Genomic DNA, 19,270 nt, shown 5'->3' with positions numbered 1-19,270 from the left:
TGCTTGTTTTCCTATAAGAGTTTAATGAAAACCCTCTCCCCAGAAGGGCATGGCCCTGAGTCACTGCCGGTTCTGCCGACCACGCTGAGCTTGTATGACGGTGAGTTTTCCCACCTTCCTCCTCTGGACTAGGAAGAGCATGAGTCCTCCTAGCTGACTCTATTTTCTATTGCTGCATTTCTTGTTTATTCCAGGATTTTGCAATCCTCCTGCCCCAGCATTCTGAGTGCCAGAATTTCAGGCATGCACCATCGTGCCCAGCATTTTGCTCTTCCTGATAAAGCAGATGAGAGAGAGAGAGAGAGAGAGAGAGAGAGAGAGAGAGAGAGAGAGAGAGAGCAAGCCCTGCGCTGGTTGCCCTTGTTAGACTACGAAGGTCACTTCTTTGCCAGGGTTTATAATCAGTGAGCCCTCACTTCCCTCCCACGATGTTTTCCAGAGCCTTTTGCAATTACGGCTCATTTCTCTAGGTTTCCTATGGCAGGCATCTGAACAGAATTAAAGCGCAAGCACGTGCCAAAATAATCTGTTCCCAAGATAGTAAATGCCGAGAAGTTCTATATTAGAACATGCCGAGTGCTGACTGGCTGGGGCGTGATTAACCTAATAAGCTTAAAGCTCTGCTTGTCATCTACATCTGTCAGGACGTGAGCAAAACACAGACGGGTCCATAATCCGTGAGCCTGGGGCCCCTCGGACTGTCCTGCTCCTCGCTAACAGCAGAGGATTCAAAAGTTAGGGCGACAAGCATGGGCTGCAAGTCTAGGAGTTTGTACCATGGACTCCCAATCTGGTCTGGAGTTGCCAGGATAGACTAGCCAGAGAGCCCAAGGATTCTCCAAAGACTGTCCAGGTAGAAGATGGTGACAAGTTGAAACCATGGGGTGCACACCATCACACAATGCCATTGTCCACAGCGTTGCCAAGAGCGGCATCCAGTTCTTTAAGAAGCCCAAGGCGGTTTTGCCAGGTTGTCAGCGGGACAGGCAAAAATGTTCCATTCCTTTGCTGGTTCAAAGTTCTACCTTCTGTGACCCTGGTGGGGAGCTGCACCTGGGAGAGAAGCTGGCAGAGGAGATGACAACTTCCAAGAAGCTCCAAACCATGGCTGAAGGTCTTGGTCGGCTCACAAAAGATAAGAAAGGACTGGTTCCAGAAAGCCAAGCCTTCCAGATGAACGAATCTCAAAGCCACAAGGCTACAGGCATTTCATTCAGGACGGAAGGCTGCCACGGGCTACAAGAAGGAGATTTTTCTGGGAAAGAGAGTAAGGAAAACATTCGCCAGGAGACCTCAAAAGGGGACAGCAAGTCAGTGTGCCATCAGTCAGACAACCAGGGACACTTCTCCCGAACCACTCCTGAGTCAAAAGGCAAAGTGGACTTTCCTGAGCCCCTGGTAAAGGCCCACCAGCATGCTTATGCCTATCTGCACACCAGCCTTTCCAGATACGAAGCAATTCTGTGCCTCGTCCAGCAAGCCAGCCAGACCCGGGAGCTGTTGCAGCCCATGCTCAGCTTCCTGCTGCTGTGCTTCGAGGAGGTCAGCCAGCTTCTGGGAGAAATCTCCAAAGATGGAGAAGCGCTCCTCCAGGAAGTTAAAGGGGATCTGGCCTGGCCTTCGAGGAAAGGTGAGCCTGGGGAACAGCCAGACCTCCTGCAACAGCTGCTGCGGTACACCGTCAACAAGCTGCTGGTGGTCCACAGCACTGTGGCCGCCCTCACGGGGAGCTTCCTGGAGGGCTCCACCTGCTACCTCAGTTCCACCGCTGGCCAGCTGGAAGGTAAGCTGAACACCAAGAGAGGTATAGATGAATGCCTCCTAAGGGCCCTGGGACAACTAGAGAGCCTGACCAGTGGCCATGGCGACCCCGGGCTGCTGGGTCCACCCTTATGCTCTGAGGACAGTGGCATTGGTGCCGACAATGAGTCTGTGCAGTCCGTGGAGAAGCTGGGCAAGCGAGCCAGCTGGGACTTTGCAGCGGAGCCTGGAGATTGGAAGTTGGGGACTGTAGCCCAAGTGGAGGCCAGGCCGTCGGGGCATGCCTGGCAGAAAGGTCCATACTGGACAGGTTCAGACGGACCCCAGGACTGTCCACTGCCGAGTCCTAGGATAGCAAAGGTTCAACCTGCAGTACAGGATGATGCCAGGAGTTCGGGTGCCTCTGGGACAGGGCCAGAAGCAGTCACCTCCAGGCCTCCAGAGGCTGCCAAAAACATTCCATGGGACTCTCTGGGAGTTGAGATCCCTGTGCAAGCACATCTTTCTCGAAGCCCCGGGTCGATGGATGCTCCATCCCTGAGTGAAGATGAGAGCAGCAGCCCAGAGGAGGAAGATGAAGTTAACAGCACGGATCTGCATGCTGAGCCACAGAAAGCCTCACCTTCAAGACCACGGTCCTCACCTGCCACCCGGGAAAGCCTGTTTCAGCCATACTCTGGGAAGCTTAGGAGCCCCGAGGCCCAGGAAATGATTTTGAAGATGAAAGAGGCCATCAGTGAAAGGATCAAGTTTGTCCCTGTGCCTTCCAGGCCCCAAGACTGGGCTGAGGAGGATGAGGGGAGAATAAAGATCCCTCCAAGACCCAGATCAGTCAGTGGCAGCAGGAGAGCCCCTGAGAGACAAAGGAGGTCACAGTCAGAGGGATGTCTTAAGAGCCATGTGGAAGACCCCACCCTCCAGGAGCTGAGGAGGGTCCAGACAGACCTCAGTAGGAGGCTGGAGGTATTTTATGCCCTGGGTGCCACGCGGCAGGGGCAGAGCAGGGAGCGACATCTGCGATGCAGGGCATCAGTGCTGTGGTCCCCCACCAACTGCAGGGTGGGCCCCAGTAGTACCATCAGCAAGTTCAAGGCCTCCCTCACCAAAAACTTCAGCATTTTGCCCAATCAGGACAAGAGCATCTTGCAAAGGAGTGGTGCCCACTCTGACCCTGACCAGCCCTGCCAGGGGAAGGCTGAGAAGCCGCCAAACGCCGTCTTTTGTTGTGAGAAGAACAGTAAGGCTCCCAGGGACACTGAATGGGACATCAGGGCCCGTCCCACCAGAACATCAGTCAAGAGGCTGATTGAAACCTTTAGTCCCACGGAGAGTCTGAGGATGCCAAGGGACTCCAGGAACTTGGGGTCAAGCCCCTGCCTCAAGAAGTGGGGGGTTCCTGCCATGCCTCCCAGATTTCCTATATACAGAGGGCTAGCCCCTCTGTATCCAAAGCCCCAAATTTCTCCAGCTCTCAAGGGGAGCACAGGCTGGAGGCCTTCCGCACCCGTTCCCTGTCTTCCTACCGCAGACGCGTCCAAGAGTGAAGACATAAACTGTGAGGCAGAGGAGGCCCTCGAGAACCTTCCTCCACCACCTCTGGAAGTCCTGCTGGACAAGTCTTTCACTGCCCTGGAGCACCACGAGAGCAACCAGCCCTCAGGGAGCTCCCTGGACGAGACCCTGGGGCCAGGGATGCGAGGAGCCATCCATCCAAGAAGAACATGGGTTTCCTCCAAGCTGAGAGCCTCCATGAGCCCCATGGACTTGCTCCCCAGCAAAGGAACTGGCAGTTCCCCAAGGCTGCACAGCACCGCCGTACCAGGGAGCACCAGGAACCTGGGCAGTTCCAGAAAGCTGACCTTGGACCTGAACTCCCAGCAAAGAGCTAGCCCAAGCCCAGAGGCTGAGGGTGAGGCTCCGATTCAGGCCCAAGCAGAGGATGCTGCAGGCCTAGCCAAGCATCATCAGAAGGCAATTACCTGGCACCCCACCAGCCCCGCCTCTGAGCAAAGCAGGACCTTGGAACCCAGCCTGGCCAGACCTTCACGAGGTCCACACTCTTCAGCAGCTGCCAGGAAAGGTCCCGAGAGAAGCCCTCCAGGAGTCAGAAAGGCCTGTCCCGTGAGGGCACAGTGGGCATCCCAAGGGGACAGGAGGCTGCAAAGCCTGCCCTCCTCTCCTGGACTGCCCCGGCCAGGCCTCCCTGCTGTTGTCAGCTCCCCTAGCCCCCCTCTGAGCCCCGGAACACTGAGCCCACCAGCTACAAGGAAACCAACTTCCCCACCATGCCAGCACCCTGAGCCCAACTCAGCCCCAGGGAGCCCTCCTGCCCAGTGGACAGAAAGAAACAACCCTTCTTCTGTGTCCCTTTCTTCAGCCTCAGTGTCTCCCTCTCGGGGGTCCAGGGAGACCAGTCACTCTGGGGACAGTGAAGCTACTACAACCAAAGCATCCAGGAACACGTGTTCGGTATTCTGCCCGGCCACCTCCTCTCTTTTTGAAGCTAAATCGTCATTCTCAACATCCAAACCACGGGCGCAGCCAGAACCCGGGGGCCCTTTGAGGACCCCAACGGGAGGCTGGAGGGGCAGCTCAGGGCCTCGACTGAGGTCGGATTCACAGAGGAGAGCGGCTCTGAGCGCGCTCAATCCCCTGCCTTTCGTCAGAAGGACAGCTTCAGACTGCCAGCGCCAGCAGGGCTACTCACTTCAGTTGCCAGGCTCCTCTTGGGAATCCCATCCCTGCCAAAGCAGGTAAGAGGTGCCACTGCCCAGGGAGTGGGAGCGGGCTCTTTGGACTGTCTGGGTTAGTAGGTTTCAAACAGTGTTCCAAAGGGAGAGACAGTGTGGAAAAGAGATGAGGTGTGGAGAACAGTCAGATCTCCACCTGACCATGAATGATTGGGTTTTCTTTTCTTTTTAATTTTTGATTTATTATGATTTATTCAGATTCCATCTCGATTGTTGTACCCTCGCTAGTATCTTCCTGTTCCTGTCCTCCCTCCCTCCCTCTCCTGACCTATTCCCCTCCCCTAGACCTCTGATAGAAGGGGACCTCCCCTACCATATGACCACAGCCTATTGGGGCTCCCAAGGGGAAGTGAATAAATTGGGTGCATTAGAGTTCATGTCAGAGGCAGTCCCCACTCACCCCACAACTGTGGAGAATGAGCTGTCCATTGGCTAGATTTAAACAGGGGTCTAGGTTCACTGTGTGTATTAGTTAGTTTTCACCTAAAGGACCGTCCTGCTCCAGTGGGGGCCTGCCTGAACCCTAGGAAGTTCTCTGTCAGGTCCCAGGTCCCTTAAACTCTTTTTTTAAAATATAGTTTATTAATTTATTCATATTACATCTAAATTGTTATCCCATCCCTTGTATCCTCCCATTCCTCCCTCCCTCCCATTTTCCCCTTACTCCCCTCCCCTATGACTGTGACTGAGGGGGACGTCCTCCCCCTGTATATGCTCATAGGGTATCAAGTCTCTTCTTGGTGGCCTGCTATCCTTCCTCTGAGTGTCACCAGGCCTCCCCATCCAGGGGACGTAGGACCCTTAAACTCTTAAAAAAAAAATTGAGAATCAAATAGTTTTTATATGTGTGAGTTACACTTACTATTCTTCTTAAACATTTAAACTGAAAAAAAAACTTACATATTTTTAAAAGAATAAGCCCATTCTATACTCACACAAGTAGTATATTCCTATTTTTTTAAGTGTATTTTCTTTTTATTGTTGGTTCAAGATAGGGCTGGCATTAAACTCACAATCCTCCTGCCTCCACCTCTTGAGTCTGAGATTAAAGTAATGAGCCACCATGCCAGGCCAAAACTGCATATTCATTTAAAGGAGAGAGAGAGAGAGACAGAGAGAGAGAGAGAGAGAGAGAGAGAGAGAGAGAGAGAGAGAGAGAGAGAGAGAGAGGGAGACAGAGAGAGACAGAGAGAGAGAGAGACAGAGAGAGAGACAGAGAGAGAGACAGAGAGAGACAGAGAGAGACAGAGACAGAGACAGATTTGATGAAAGGAGTATTGCCATACTGCATTTTGCAGACTTGTTAGTGTCACCTGGCTTAGCAGGGAGACAGCTAAATACTCAAATCTGCACATCACCCCACAGTCCCAGGAACATGGGCCTGTAACATCTCTGAATTATTATTTAAAATATTGGTTGAGCGGGGCATGGTGGCACATGCCTTTAATCCCAGGACTCAGCACTCGGGAGGCAGAGGCAGAGGCAGATGGATCGCTGTGAGTTCAAGGCCAACCTGGTCTACAAAGCAAGTCCAGGACAGCCAAGGCTACACAGAGAAACCCTGTCTCGAAAAAATAAAAATTGGTTGAACCTTGAGCTCCCACCCACCCACCCAGAAGAGTCACTGAGATACCCAGGGATCCAGAGACCACATCTTAAGAACAGCTGGTCCTGAAATAGTTAGTGGAGTTCCCAGAGCCCCGAGGGCTTGGCTTCACTGCTCCTCTGGCTTCAGACATCTGTAGAGTGAGTGTGTTCATAAGCATCAACCTCCAGAGGGTGAGCTGCCCTTCCTGTCCTGGGCAGGCCGGGGACAATGTGCCTTTCTCAGCAGGGACAGGTTGATGCATGCTACTGTCCTGCCCTGCAGACCGTTTGAGCACACAGCTGCAGGGCCGGGAGCTAGCAGAACCATCCCATGGGTGCTGAAAGGACTCCTGGGCTTGAATACACAGGGGTGGGAGTTGGTAGACATGTCAGCCTTTTCGAGAACAGTCTATCAGAGCACTTGATATGAGATCAGACAATGCTCCAACGCCAGCGCTCAGTCTGTCTGTATTGCTCACAGTTGTGTCAACTGGCAGTTAATTTCTACCAGGCTGATATGCATCACCGGCCTCACAATGTGTACAGGCATAAATGGTAATTTTTTTTAAAAAGTACTCGGCAGTCAATTTTAAATAAAGATATATCTCAGGAAAGTTGTGCGTTGTAATAGTTCTATAACCTTCCCCTGCCACTTGAAAGAAATGAAATATTGATTATTTTTGCAAGAATCTTAACGTAACACTGCTCTTTTCTTAAATCTAAAATGCACTTCCTATAGCACACAGCTTTCATCTAAGAACCTCGATAAACACTGCTTACGCCGATATTAGATTTCTAAACCTGTGCCCTTCAGGAGGAGAGCTTGAGAGAACAGGGACAATAAAAAGCCATTAATTAAAAACACTAACATTTTAAAACAGCAGGAGCACAAAATTGCTCGAGAAGAAAATAACGAACGCCCTTCTCCCAGGCTTCTCCTCCAGATAGGGTGGACTAAAAGGCTGTTCTATGGTCTGACTCTCAACACTGGGGTGTGTGTGTGTGTGTGTGTGTGTGAGAGAGAGAGAGAGAGAGAGAGAGAGAGAGAGAGAGAGAGAGAGAGAGAGAGAGAGATAGGTGGCAAGAAGGCATACTTGTGACTTGAAAGAAAAGCCCACCCAAGGTCAAGTAGAAGGTCACTTTGTCACTTGCCCCCACCCCCTTCCCTTTGGGTATGACTGTGTTTGTCCAAAGCCTCAACACATGAAGGGGCCCTGCCTCCCTCCAGCCACCCTTCACCCAGGTGTGCATTTGGCGTCCGGAAGCAGAACCCCATCCACAGAAGAGCACTGGGCCTTGGCCTCTCTACAGAGAACAAGTGCAGTTTTCTGCCATCCAGCATGTGAGGAAAACCAGACCAGGGGCTCAGGCATGGCTCCCCAAGACCACACAACAAGCTGGTGCCAGAGAGTCAAGAGGCTGTTTCCAAAGCTGGGGCTTGCAGAGTTAGCTGCCATGCCCATTGTGTCTTGCAGCTGGGTCAGGCATGAAGACTTGAGTGCCCTAGAGTTGACATTGACTCCATTTCCGTCACTCTATGCTAAGCACAGGCCTGTTTTGTAGAAGAAGGATGGTGTTTGTACCCTCCTGTTGGGGGCTGAGGAGCTGGGAAACTGGGTGACTGGGGGTCTGGGGGACTGGGGAGCTGGGGGCTGGGGGCTGGGGGACTGGGGGGCTGGGGGGCTGGGGGGCTGGGGGCTGGGGGCTGGGGGCTGGGCATCAGGAGCAGTTCTGGGAGGCACCCACAAGAAGCTCAACCACTGAGTTTTGACTATGCATGTGCTGAATCCCCAGGTGGGAATGCATCTCTAATCTCAAAGTATTGGAGTCCTATAAGCACTCCAGAAGACTCCACTTTTCTTCCTTATACATGCAACGCTTTTCACCATTGCCTGGCCTGAACTGGTAAAGCGGGAGTATTACACAAGTCCCATGTGCTTGCCTCAGGCTGCCCAGTGGCCAGCAGGACAGCAGGTAGGCAGTCTGGCTCCTGAATGGTTCCAGGAGGAGAGAGAGAGAGAGAGCCACAAGCAGAGTGACAGCCTGTGAAATTAGGAGGCTCCTGGCCTTGGCTTCATGTGGCTAACAGAACCTGGGTGGGGCTGAGAGGGATAGAATTTTAAATCAAGTTTTCACGCCACCTCATCAGCCTTCACAGACTAGCACGTCCCCTCCCCTTCCTGCCAGCCTCTGGAACGCAAAGAAAAACAAAGACTAGGGCATGGATGGAGCACAGCCCGTGTCTTATTTCCCAAGGCCTTAGGGAGATGATTGAAGAGAGGAGGCCGCTGTGGGCCACAGATCACTGTGGACCCTGAATACCTGCAGAAATAAGCTCGTCATAGCCTGAGACCATCACTGGCTCTAAAGCACAGTGGGCTTCTGGATCCTGAAACATATGAACATGCGCCACCCTGTCTACTCTGTGCTTCTCCCACTTTGACTTTGTTCATAGCCAAACATAGGCTTGTCCACTCGTTTCATAGCCCATGTATGGAGTAAGAACACTTATAAAAACCAAGAGCATGTTGTCATAGGCAGAACGGAGGGGCCTTATGGGCTGTCCAGGTGGGAGGCACTGCTCTCTCTCGTCCTGCTCTTGAAGTGACTAAGAGCTCTCTAGCTATGGCCCACTTCTCCGAGCCTCAGGTACCCAACTGCTGTATGAGAGGTGCTTCCTGGAGTCCCTTCCGGGTGTGACTTCCTATAAAGCAACACCACAGAGACAGCTCCTTATTATCCACTAAGCCCCTGTATGGGAGTTGTGCACACCGTTTTTCATTTCTCCTGGTACCTGTGAGTCCTGGTGAGCTAGGTAGGCACTGTTATGAATTCCAGTTTGCAAAGGAAAAAAAAAACAAACAAACAAAACAATTCAGACTCGCTGGGATGAAGTCGCACGCAGCAAGCCACACAGATGGCAAGGGGGAAGAGCCAAGATTTTAAGCCAGGCCGCCAGACTCCAGACTTCTCCAGCAATCCTGAGGCCAGCCTGCCAACAGCCAGCTCTGTGTGGCTTCGTTAGTTCTGTCCACCGAGGCTCGGCCCATGCTTGTCACAGTTGCATCTAGTTCTCCCAAAGCGCACATCACCAGTCAGAGTTGGGGTTCTGCAAGTGTCTCTCCCCCTTTCACAGCCCTCAGTCACGGCACTCAGCAGTGGGAGAAGCCCTTGTCTAGCCAAACACTGGGTGAACCTGGCCAAAGGGGTTTCTGTTTGATTCCATTCAGGGAAAGAATGGCAACTGGGCATGGGTTGGTATGGTTTTAGCCTGGGTTGGGTTTTTTGTTTGTTTGTTTGTTTGTTTGTTTGTTTGTTTTCTCCTTGCTGTTATTGCTGTTTTTAATTCAAGCAACTAAGCCTAGCTCTTTACTAAGCAAGAAGCGCTTTAGAAAAACAAAAACAAAATGAAAGCCCAGTCCCCTCAGGCTTGTTCAGAGCCACAAGATTCTAGGCATAGAGAAAAGAGCAGGAGGCGACCTGCCAGGGGAAGTGCTGGGAGCTGGTTCGCACCGCGCTTAACCCGACCAGGCATGCAGAAAAACAATACAGCCTGCCAAGTGTGGTGCGGAAAGGCAGGGGCCTAGTAACCAGGCCAAACACGGGGCTATACGTGAGAGGATGGGCAGAACGGACTGGGAAGGAGCTAGAAGGAACTAGAGGAGTGTCTGACCTGTCACTCAATTTTCTCTTGGCAGCGGCAGCAGCAGCAGCAGCAGCAGCAGTGAGGAGAGCCCCAAGCAAGAGCTACCATCTTGGAACAACTCTCGTGTCCCAGAGCTGCAGGGCAGTGGCACCAAGTGGGCATCCCCTCTGGAACTCTGTGTGCTGGGCCACGGGCTGCAGCCGGAAGCCCGTATGAGCCGCAACCAGGACAGATCTCAGCCAGAGTCAGCGTCCCAGCACAAGGAAGTGGCGTGACAGGTGGCCGGTGGGGTCACATTGATGCCGGTCACCCTAGAACACATGCCCACTGCCCCATGGAGGGTAGGCAAGCCAGCTCACGCTGGGATGTCTGGGAAAGACCTTGAAGATGCCCTGCCAACGGGTCTCCAAAACCTTAAGCAACAGCTGGATTCACTTCCAGATCCTGTTTTTGCCTTAGGTTTAAATGTTAATGAAAACTTAAGAACCTACAACGCTACATGCCCTTTATCTTTTCAAGTGCTGGCCTTAATTAGAGGAATGTGTTCATGCCTAGAGGGCCGTGTGCTTTACAAGATAACCCAGGATGATTGTGGCATCGTTTAAACCACAACAATGAGTGAAATCCTGTCCCCCACCTTTACAGATAAGAAACCAAATGTCGGGGGAGGGCCCCCCAAGGGTCTTGCTGGGGTTCGGACAGATATGAGAATAGACCAAAAACAGGCACCGAATGAGGGTGACCTTAGACTCTGCCGTCTTCATGATGTGCCATTGCCTTTGCTTGCTCCATCACTGAACCTACCTACAGCATAAGGCGTTTGTACAAACAGTAGGAAGAGCTTGTTTATTTAAGGTTAGATGGTCTGATGCTTAATGTTGTCTGCGTGACAGAGTCCAGAACCACTGAAGAGACAAGACTTCGGTCATGTCTGTGAGGGGACTTTCTAGGTTGAGTTCACCGAGGGAGGACAGCCCACCCTACTCTGATTGGCACCCATCCATGGGTGGGAGGGTCCTGAACTGCAGAAGGAGGAGGTAACTGGCCACCAGCACCCATTTCTTCCTGCTTCCTGTCGATGGATGCAGTGTGTGACCAGCAACCTCCAGCTCCCGCCACAACATGATAAGACATCACCCATCAACCTGGAAGCTATAATAAACTCTTCTTTTCCTATGTTGCTTTTGTTTGGACACTGTGACCTGGCAAGAAAAGTATCTAAGGTGAGTGGGAGCACAGTGTTGATGTCTCCATCAAAAGCCTTGTTTAGAGGCTCACTGCTCCTGACATGAGAAGATGAGGTGGATTAGCACGTCTAGCCTCTCCGGCCCACCCCTGCTTCCTCTCTTCCTGCCAGTGCCACAAGCTTAAAGCTCACAGCGCCCACTCGCAGCCGTGCCACCCTTGGCCTGTGAGTATCAGATTCTCTGGCTGAGCTAAACACCCACATGCCGCTTGGTCTGAGTGAACACAACCAAGCCTCCAAAACAAGAGGCCTGTTCTTCGCTCTGCGTGGGGGCTGAAGTTCCAGAGATGGGGAGAGTGTGACGCATCCTCACATGCCTGACTCCCCCCCTTCCCCCCCCCCGCCCCCCCCCCCCACCACCGAAGCTTCTTGCCAAGTTTATTCCTAGGTCATCTGCAGAAAACTTCTGCTGGAGCCAGAAGCAAAGCAAAGAAGCACCTTTCATGCCCAAAACCCCACTTCTGCCAGTGAGCTAGATTCTTGCTGCGGATCCTGGAATTTTTCCATCTGGAGCAGCCGAGCACTTTCTATTTAGAAAAGAATTTGCAGTAATTGGGTGACTCAATGCTGCTCAGTGAGTTGTCAAAAGACAAGAGTTCTCACCCACGGGTACAGCTAAGCGGGCTGAACTTACCAGATCTGCTGCAAAGCTGATGTTTTAAGTTTGAGAAAATTATAGGCCTCAAATCCTTTTTTTTTTTTTTTTTTTTTGTTAAACTAGATCGTGGGCTACACATAGAACACTGGGTCCTGGAGCCTCCAGCTGCCTCCGGCTCCTCTCTCCCCAGGATCAGGCATATGAGTCTCACCTGACTTGTCTCATTATTATGATGAAAGTGGCTGGGCTTATCTCTTCCAAAACACCAGAAGCACCACAGATTAAATCAATGACCAAGAGGCGCCATGCTCACGCCTGTTACGCAGGCTCATGTTTGTTAGAATGACTGTGTTGACTTCAGAGCAGTCCCTGAGCCATGGGTATAGTTCTGGGATGGAATCTAAAATGTGCTACCTTCAGTCTGAGTACCATCCAAAATGGCTGAGCAAGCAGCTTGGGGGAGCAGCAGGCAGGGCTGAGCAAGCACAACATATCAGAGCAAACAGAAACACGCAACATTGAGTGTCCTCTGAGACCTTACTCAGTGTGTGAGTGACTTCAGGGACTACTGACCAGAAAGTAGCTGTTGGTCTGTTCTAGGGTTTAGAGGAGAAGGTTCTCAACCTCCTTTGGGGGGTTCACATGTCAGATATCCTGCGTATCATATATACATTATGATTCACAACAGCAGCAAAATTACAGTTATCAAACAGCGATGAAATAATTTTATGGTTGGGGGTCACTACAGCATGAGGAGCTGTATTAAAGGGTTGCAGCATTAGGAAGGTTGAGAACCACTTGTTTAGAGGGAGATTCTTGGGGATCTAATGAAATGAGGCAGAGCCTCAGCTTCTGGGATTGCACAGGCACACTGTGGATAGGACTGGGGTGTAGGGGTCCCTGCAAGCATCACAGCCAGCAGAGAAATGACCCAGGGGAGGTAAGAAGGAAGCTCAGCTCAGCCCAACTTAGCCAGTGCTGAGTCTGAGGCCAAGTGGTTTGTTACTTTAAAGCAAAACTTTACAACAAAAAAAAATCTTCTCATGCCAATTGTCACAATAAAGCTTTAGTTGTGGCTACATGGAAACTCCTTTGCAACATATAGCTCTTTAGCAAAGCCCCTGTGACCTTTTCCACTAGGATGGGTTCTGTAGACTGAGAAACGTTGCTCAGGAATTGGGGGATTTGGCTGAAGGTGGGCTCCACAGACTAACAGAAGATCATTAAGTTCTCAAACAAAACCCGCCCCAGCTTTCCGAGTGGAACAGGTGTAAATTTCTTCCACTGAAGGAAAAAGTCTGAGTGTTTAACAACTCTCCTTTCTCCAGGGCTTATCTGCAAGCCTGTGGACCCCTTGCCCTCTCTACACCGGGGTAAAGCTGGGTATAACACAAGAGGAATTTTGTTTTCAGTTGTAGTTTCTGGAACCCAGATGCAAAGATGAACCAGATAATTCTAGGAGAAGGCAGATCGCCAATCCAGGCCTCCCTCATCTAAGGGACCAACTGTAGAAGTTCAGGTTAGGTTGAGCACACAAGGGTCTGAGAGCCCCCACTGCACTGGTGAAAACTAGAGGTAGCCAGCCTGAAACCAGGAGGCAGACCTCATCATAGAGGGTCAGTACTCCAGACGAGTTCCTGGAAGAGCCAGGGAGGGAATTCTGCTGCGCCCCATGAAGGTGCATGCTTAGGGGCCTTCCAGAGACCTGGGCCTGCCCCCTTCACCGCGCTGTGCTGCAGGCAGTGGGCAGCAGCTTCCATTCCTTCCATCAGCCACAGAGGGCACCTTCTTACCCCGCTAGAGGACGTTGATGAGTTGCCATATGTCCTTACGTGTGATATTATGTGAGGCGCCAACTGCCACTAGACCCAGGAAGCAATGACAGTGCACTGATATGGGACAGACGTCCACAGGCTATGGGAATCCTAACTCATGTCGGGAGAAAGTTGTCAAAGGCAAGAAGCTGAGGGCAGGAGAGGCAATGAAGTTCAAAGGTCGGGCAGGGCTGAGCTGACGCCAGCGCAAGTAGAAGTGGTGGGGCCTGGGTCACCATACCAACGTCACCTAGATCAAGTTGGCTGTGGGTTAAACTCCATACAAAGAAATCAAACCCACTTCAAGCTTCTGGGCTTACAGCATCAACTTGGTTGTATCCCTTGTGCGAGGCCAGGCCTTCCCCAAAAAGCTATGTCTATGACTCTGCCATGGGGAGTACATTGCTGGTAGCCATGAAGAGCAAGGTCCTTTTACCTATGCTCCCCGGCTCTGTAAAAGAGCCTTGTCCCTTTCTGAAGCCAAATCCACTTCTTTTGCTCAAGAGGGAAGAGCATTTGTTTAGTAATTAAACCAATGGGCCCAACCCATCCGGCGCTCATGAGTGTAATTGTCCATGGTAGTGCTAGAAACCGACAAGGAACACTGTTTTATCTTCCAGTCTTCACTCCAGACTAGAGGGTGTCTCCACAGATCCATGGGGCACATCACACCCATATTCTTCTTTGGGCTAACTCTCCTCTGTGGGTGCACATACAGCCTTCCTCCTCCATCCCCATGGGGACCTCAGAGCTGTAAGGAGGGAGGTATCAGCCCAGCTTTTACCCAACATGTTTAGTAACACAGCCAACAGATCTGCCTCAGGGGGGGAAAAACGCAATCTTTTATTTCTATCAAAAGCATTTGCAAAGAGGGGGAAATAATGCAAATACAGTACTCTGACAGAGCAGTGATAGCTTTTTGCAAATACAATGAAATACAACCTCTTTCTGTGGGCTGTGCTGTTGTTTACTGTAAGCTATGTCTATTTTCCTTCCTTATGTCACACACCCAGTCCAGAACCTCAAATAATCCAAATGGATAGAAACACATGGCAGACAAACTAAAGAGATCCCCCCCCCCTTTTCATTACAAACAGCTTATGCTCAACAAGGCTAGATTCATAAATCCTACAGTGTGAATGAAGGGGGATTTGAGAAATGTATTCTTTTTTCTAAAATAAACCAGTGTTTTACATGTACCAGGGGAGCTGGTACAATGAATTACGCGTGTTGACATGTTTGTCAATTGATCATCTGGTCGACCGCTTACAGGCTGCCAAGCATCCACTCTGTCTTCCAAAGGAAATCTTTTCAGAGGTAATATATTTTTAAGTAGCCCCACATCAAAGATTTTGTTGAACCACCATAAAGTAAATGAGTTCTGAGCCCGTACTAACAGAACATGGTATATTGCACTATCGTTTACTTCCTGTGCCTACCTCAAGTTTAAATAAAGTTCCATCAATCCATCCAGACGTTTTTATGAAATGTAATTAAAGATGCATTGCACATGAGGAGGCACAAACAGTTAATTCACCAAGCTCTCTTAACTCAGTTTTATGGAGGAACTCGGACTCTGCTGGCTTGATTACACTTGTGGACTTCAGAAAGTCACTTCGAAGATTACGTGTGGGCCCCGCATCGGGTAACAGCAGCTTTCTACTGATCCAACAACCAGGGTTCTGAATGCTGAAAGCCCAAACACCCTGGACGTCTGGTGCTTGAACCAGCATCTGACCTTGCCTGTAATGGCACAGGCAGGACTGAGTTAACTAAGGGGTAAAAACCTGGAGTGAAAAGAAGCAAGAATTAGAGAGAGAGAAGAGGGGGGTGTGGTGCAGGTGTGCATGACTCTTGGAAACCAAGATTATTCTCGGTCACTGGAATTAGGGAGCAGGCACACATGTCTAAACAACCATTTTGAGCCATCTTAGAGAACTCAGAACTAGTGTTCTCTCTCTCTCTCTCTCTCTCTCTCTCTCTCTCTCTCTCTCTCTCTCTCTCTCTCTCTCTCTCTGTGTGTGTGTGTGTATGTGTTAAATGTTCACCTCCGCCTTTAGTTCATTATTCAGATTAAAAAGTCAGTATCATGGGCTGGAGAGATATCTCAGAGTTAAGAGCACTCTCCTGCTCTTCCAGAGGTCCTGAGTTCAATTCCCAGCAACCACATGATGGCTCACAACTATCTATAATGAGATCAGGTGCCTTAGCTGGTGTGCATACAAACAAAACACTGTATACATAGTAATAAATAAATAAATAAATAAATCTTTTTTTAAAAGTCACTATAATCTCCCTTCTTTCCAGAGCTGCACACTGACCCATAAATAAAGTGAAGAATGGCTATCAGAAAGCTGGGCCTGGCTGGGCTCCATGGCGCACACCTGTAATCCCAGCACTCAGGGAGTCAGAGGCAGGTGTATTGCTGTGAGTTCAAGGCCAGCCTGATCTACAAAGTAGGCCCAGGACAGCCAAGGCTACACAGAGAATGGGAGAAAGAGAGAGAGAGAGAAAGCTGAGTCTGGTAACACCAGTCAATCCCAGCAGTGGAAAAGCGGAAGGAGGAAGATACGAATGTCAGTCATGCTGGGCAACATTGTAGGTTCAAGACACCCTGGGCTATATAACAAAAGTCTGTCTAAAGAAAGAAGGAGGGAGGGAGGGAGGGAGGGAATGAGGGAGGGGAAGAAGATGGGGAGGGCGGGGAGGAAAACCAGTTGTCTAACTCATTAAGCGTTGACTGAGTCCTTTGAAAGTTTCTGTGTCTTTTAGTGTGAAAATAAAAGATTAAAACATTTTGCTTACAGCCACAAGTCCATGTGTCAAATATACCAAATGAGGGAAATTAAAGCCCTGATGTTCATTGATCTCAGGCGGAGTCTTGGGGTGATCTGTCAGTCAGACGGATGGTCAGCAATTACTTTGGCCCCTTAACAGCAGTCCTGACACCGAGGCTGGGAGGAGGAAAGACCTGACAAGGGTTATACCTTTTCTGTGTATGTAACGCTCTTCTTTTCCAAAATACAATTGCCTACATTGTTTCATTAAACATAGTTCCTCCCAGATTGTTTCCTCCGTATCTCTTACAAAAATGAATGAAAAATGAGGTTGAGAGCTGGCCAAAGGTGTGTCACCAGCTAGTGGCAGAAGAGACATATACACCCCCTGAGATACCAGAAGAACTAAAATTGGATTTCAGGGTTACTGGGGCAAAGGTTAAGAAATAGGCCTACAGGAGATAATCTGGCCAGCTGCAAAGAGCAGCCCCACTAGAGATAGCGTTGCCTAGTGACTGACCCAAAGGGTCCCACAGGAGATAGAGTTGATAAGAGACCCAGTTTTATGACCACCTTGCTTCCTACCCACCAGAGATAGCATTACCTAGCAACCAACCTAAGCCATGGGTGGTCTTGGCGCCCTTTTCTGCTTAAAGGACATTGAAAGGATAAAAGGACCAGAGATCATGGCTGTGGGGAGCTCCTGAGACCTAGCATTTGGGGGATCAGGTGCGACCCAGCTCGGAGCTGAATTAAAGATTCCTCTTGTATTTTACAGCGGTTTCATGTGTTTTTTTGGGTCTTTTTGGGGGGATCAATCTGGGTGGGACACCCCCAGTTCCAAAACAGCTTCCTTCCAATGCCTTGCAACAAGACACTTCTAGATCAGTGGATCTCAGCCTTCCTGATGCTGTGACCCTTTTAAAACAGTTCCTTATGATGTGGTGACTCCCAAGCATACAAATCATCTTGTTGCTACTTCGTAACTCTAATTTTGCTACTGTTATGAATTATAATGTAAATATTTGTGTTTTCTGATAGGTCTGGCGACCCCTGTGAAAGGGTCATGGCCCACAGGTTGAGAACCACTGGTTTAGACGCTTCCAGGATGGAGGGAGGCAACTCTAGAAGGAGACCGCACAGCCTCTGTTTACAAATAAGAAACTAATTTTCATGTCCAACCACAACCCTGTCATAATTCCGTCCATTCCCCTTAAACTGGACTGGGCGGGATTTTCCGCGGTGGCCTCCCTATGGATGCAACTAGGGTGCCTCTTCTCCCCCAGACAACAGTATCAAACTGGTCCTAGCAGTAAGGGAATAGAAGTCTTTCCCCAAAACTCCCTGCTCCTCACTGCCATTAACACATGGAGTGGCTGCCAAGTGACAAGCTGACAGTCCCCCAGCAGTTGGCCCTCATAGTTCTTCCCCTTCAGGGAACAGCACTGGCTTTACTTAGGTGCCCCAAAATGATAAAAGACAGCTGATTCAACAGAAACAAACAAACAAACAAACAAATGCCACCCCTTCCTTTGTACAGGACAAGACTGGCTGTGTTTACAAAACCTGGTGCCTTTTAAAAACTATTGTTTAGTTACCCACTTGGCTTCTGCTATCAGCTCTGGAGGTACCAGATCACTCTCTGCATATAAAACTCCTCAAGGAGAGCCCAAGGTGAGGCTAATAACAGCTGTCAAGCCTCAAAGAGGTAATTATAAAGCCATGATTCAAACAAAAACAAACCCTTCAAATGTCACAGCCTTCTTCGACGGAACACCAGGATGACAAGGAACCGGACACCAGACCGCCCCCTGAATAAGCCCCAGGAATAATGACCAAACACATCCCCCACATAGTCCCAACTCAGAAACGCCCACCAAGTGAAGAAGGAGCATCCTGTACCCTGATGCTGCCAACAGCCTGGATCCCAGCTAGCAGCAGCACCCCCCCCCCCACCTGCCTCCTCTGAGGACTCACCAGCCTGGCTGCCTGATCCCTCTGCAGAATCCCAGGCCCTTTGCCCCAGAGCCAGATTCACAGTGACACCAACCACGCGGCCATCCCTGCCTCCGTTCCCTTTCCTCCCCATCCCCAGAGCAATTTTCATCAGGCATGTTTGGGGAATTCTAATTTAGAATGTTCTGACTACTTGCATGTTGGTTTGCTTGGAAATTTAACCCTCAGAGTACTAAGATGATGGCAGAGGTCCTGTGTGGGCCGGTTCTGGCTCAGGAGGGTGGCAAAGTTGGTAAAGTGCTTACTGTGCAACGTGAAGGCCTCAGTTCAGTCTCCAGAGCCCACATGAAGAAAAAAGCTGGGCACAGCAATTCATACCTGTAACCCCGGAACCTTGAGAAGTAGAGACAACTGGATCCCATTGGGTTCACTGGCAGCCAGCACAGCCTTTTTAATGAGACCTGGGTCAGAGAGAGACCCTGCCTCAAATATCTAAGGCTGTCTCTGACCTGAGGTTTTGACAGAATAATCTCTGGGATCAGAGTGACTCCAGGATTTCACCAGCATCTCTCAAAGAGCTGTGGCTGACAGGGAGGGCAGGGGTAGGGCAGGGAGGGGACTAGCTTAAAGGTATAGAGGACCCTGATATAGGTCCAGATCAGTAGAGAACAGACCTGGACACACACACATTCAAGCCCCAGTCACTTTCTAGCTACATTTCAGGCCCCCACCCCCAACGCAGACTCTCTACTAGACCCATAGTACCCACACTTTGTTGGAAATGCTGAAACTTAAGCCTCGGCCAGGCCTGCCAATCAGAGTCGACTCTTGACCAGACTCCCTGGGAACTTTACACTGGCTGAGGACACTCACTCTGCACCCCTAGGTCCCAGCTTCCTTCAGGGAAGAAGAAAAATAACCCTTCTCTTCAAGGACGTCAGGAGCAGGAACAGAAGCAGAAGCTGGCAGGCATTTGATTAGCAGGCTGCCTTGCTCTCCTGCCTAAGTCAGTCTCACCCGACAAGGAGAACAGAGTGCTGCCCTCCCCAGCCCCCCCCCTCTCCCTCCTCCTGCTGGAACCGAATCATAATGAAAGGAAAACACAATCACCTGGAAAGTGCTCTGCTAGCCAAGC

At 50.4% G+C, this 19,270-nt stretch overlaps 1 protein-coding gene across 1 annotated transcript; it reads left to right on the top strand.

Annotated features, from left to right (window-relative positions):
- The first annotated feature begins 629 nt into the window (after positions 1 to 629).
- Positions 630 to 15,771, top strand: PCARE (photoreceptor cilium actin regulator). The gene is made up of 3 exons (XM_084792393.1): positions 630 to 4,514; positions 9,797 to 10,967; positions 15,710 to 15,771. The coding sequence occupies exons 1-2, from the start codon at positions 880 to 882 to the stop codon at positions 10,017 to 10,019; spliced, it is 3,858 nt and encodes a 1,285-aa protein (XP_084648519.1). The 5' UTR covers positions 630 to 879; the 3' UTR covers positions 10,020 to 10,967; positions 15,710 to 15,771.
- The last annotated feature ends 3,499 nt before the right edge of the window (positions 15,772 to 19,270 follow it).

Source organism: Acomys minous (genome assembly GCF_964271855.1).
Source record: "Acomys minous genome assembly, chromosome: 8".
NCBI lineage: Eukaryota > Metazoa > Chordata > Mammalia > Rodentia > Muridae > Acomys > Acomys minous.
Note: the sequence above shows the minus strand (reverse complement) of the source record. Positions and strands in the feature narration are given on the sequence as shown.

Excerpts from the sequence above, each read along its gene's own strand:
- PCARE (XM_084792393.1), top strand. The coding sequence starts at position 880 with ATGGGGTGCACACCATCACACAATGCCATTGTCCACAGCGTTGCCAAG. Across the intron at positions 4,515-9,796 it reads TCCCATCCCTGCCAAAGCAG|CGGCAGCAGCAGCAGCAGCA; the intron begins GTAAGAGGTGCC and ends TTCTCTTGGCAG.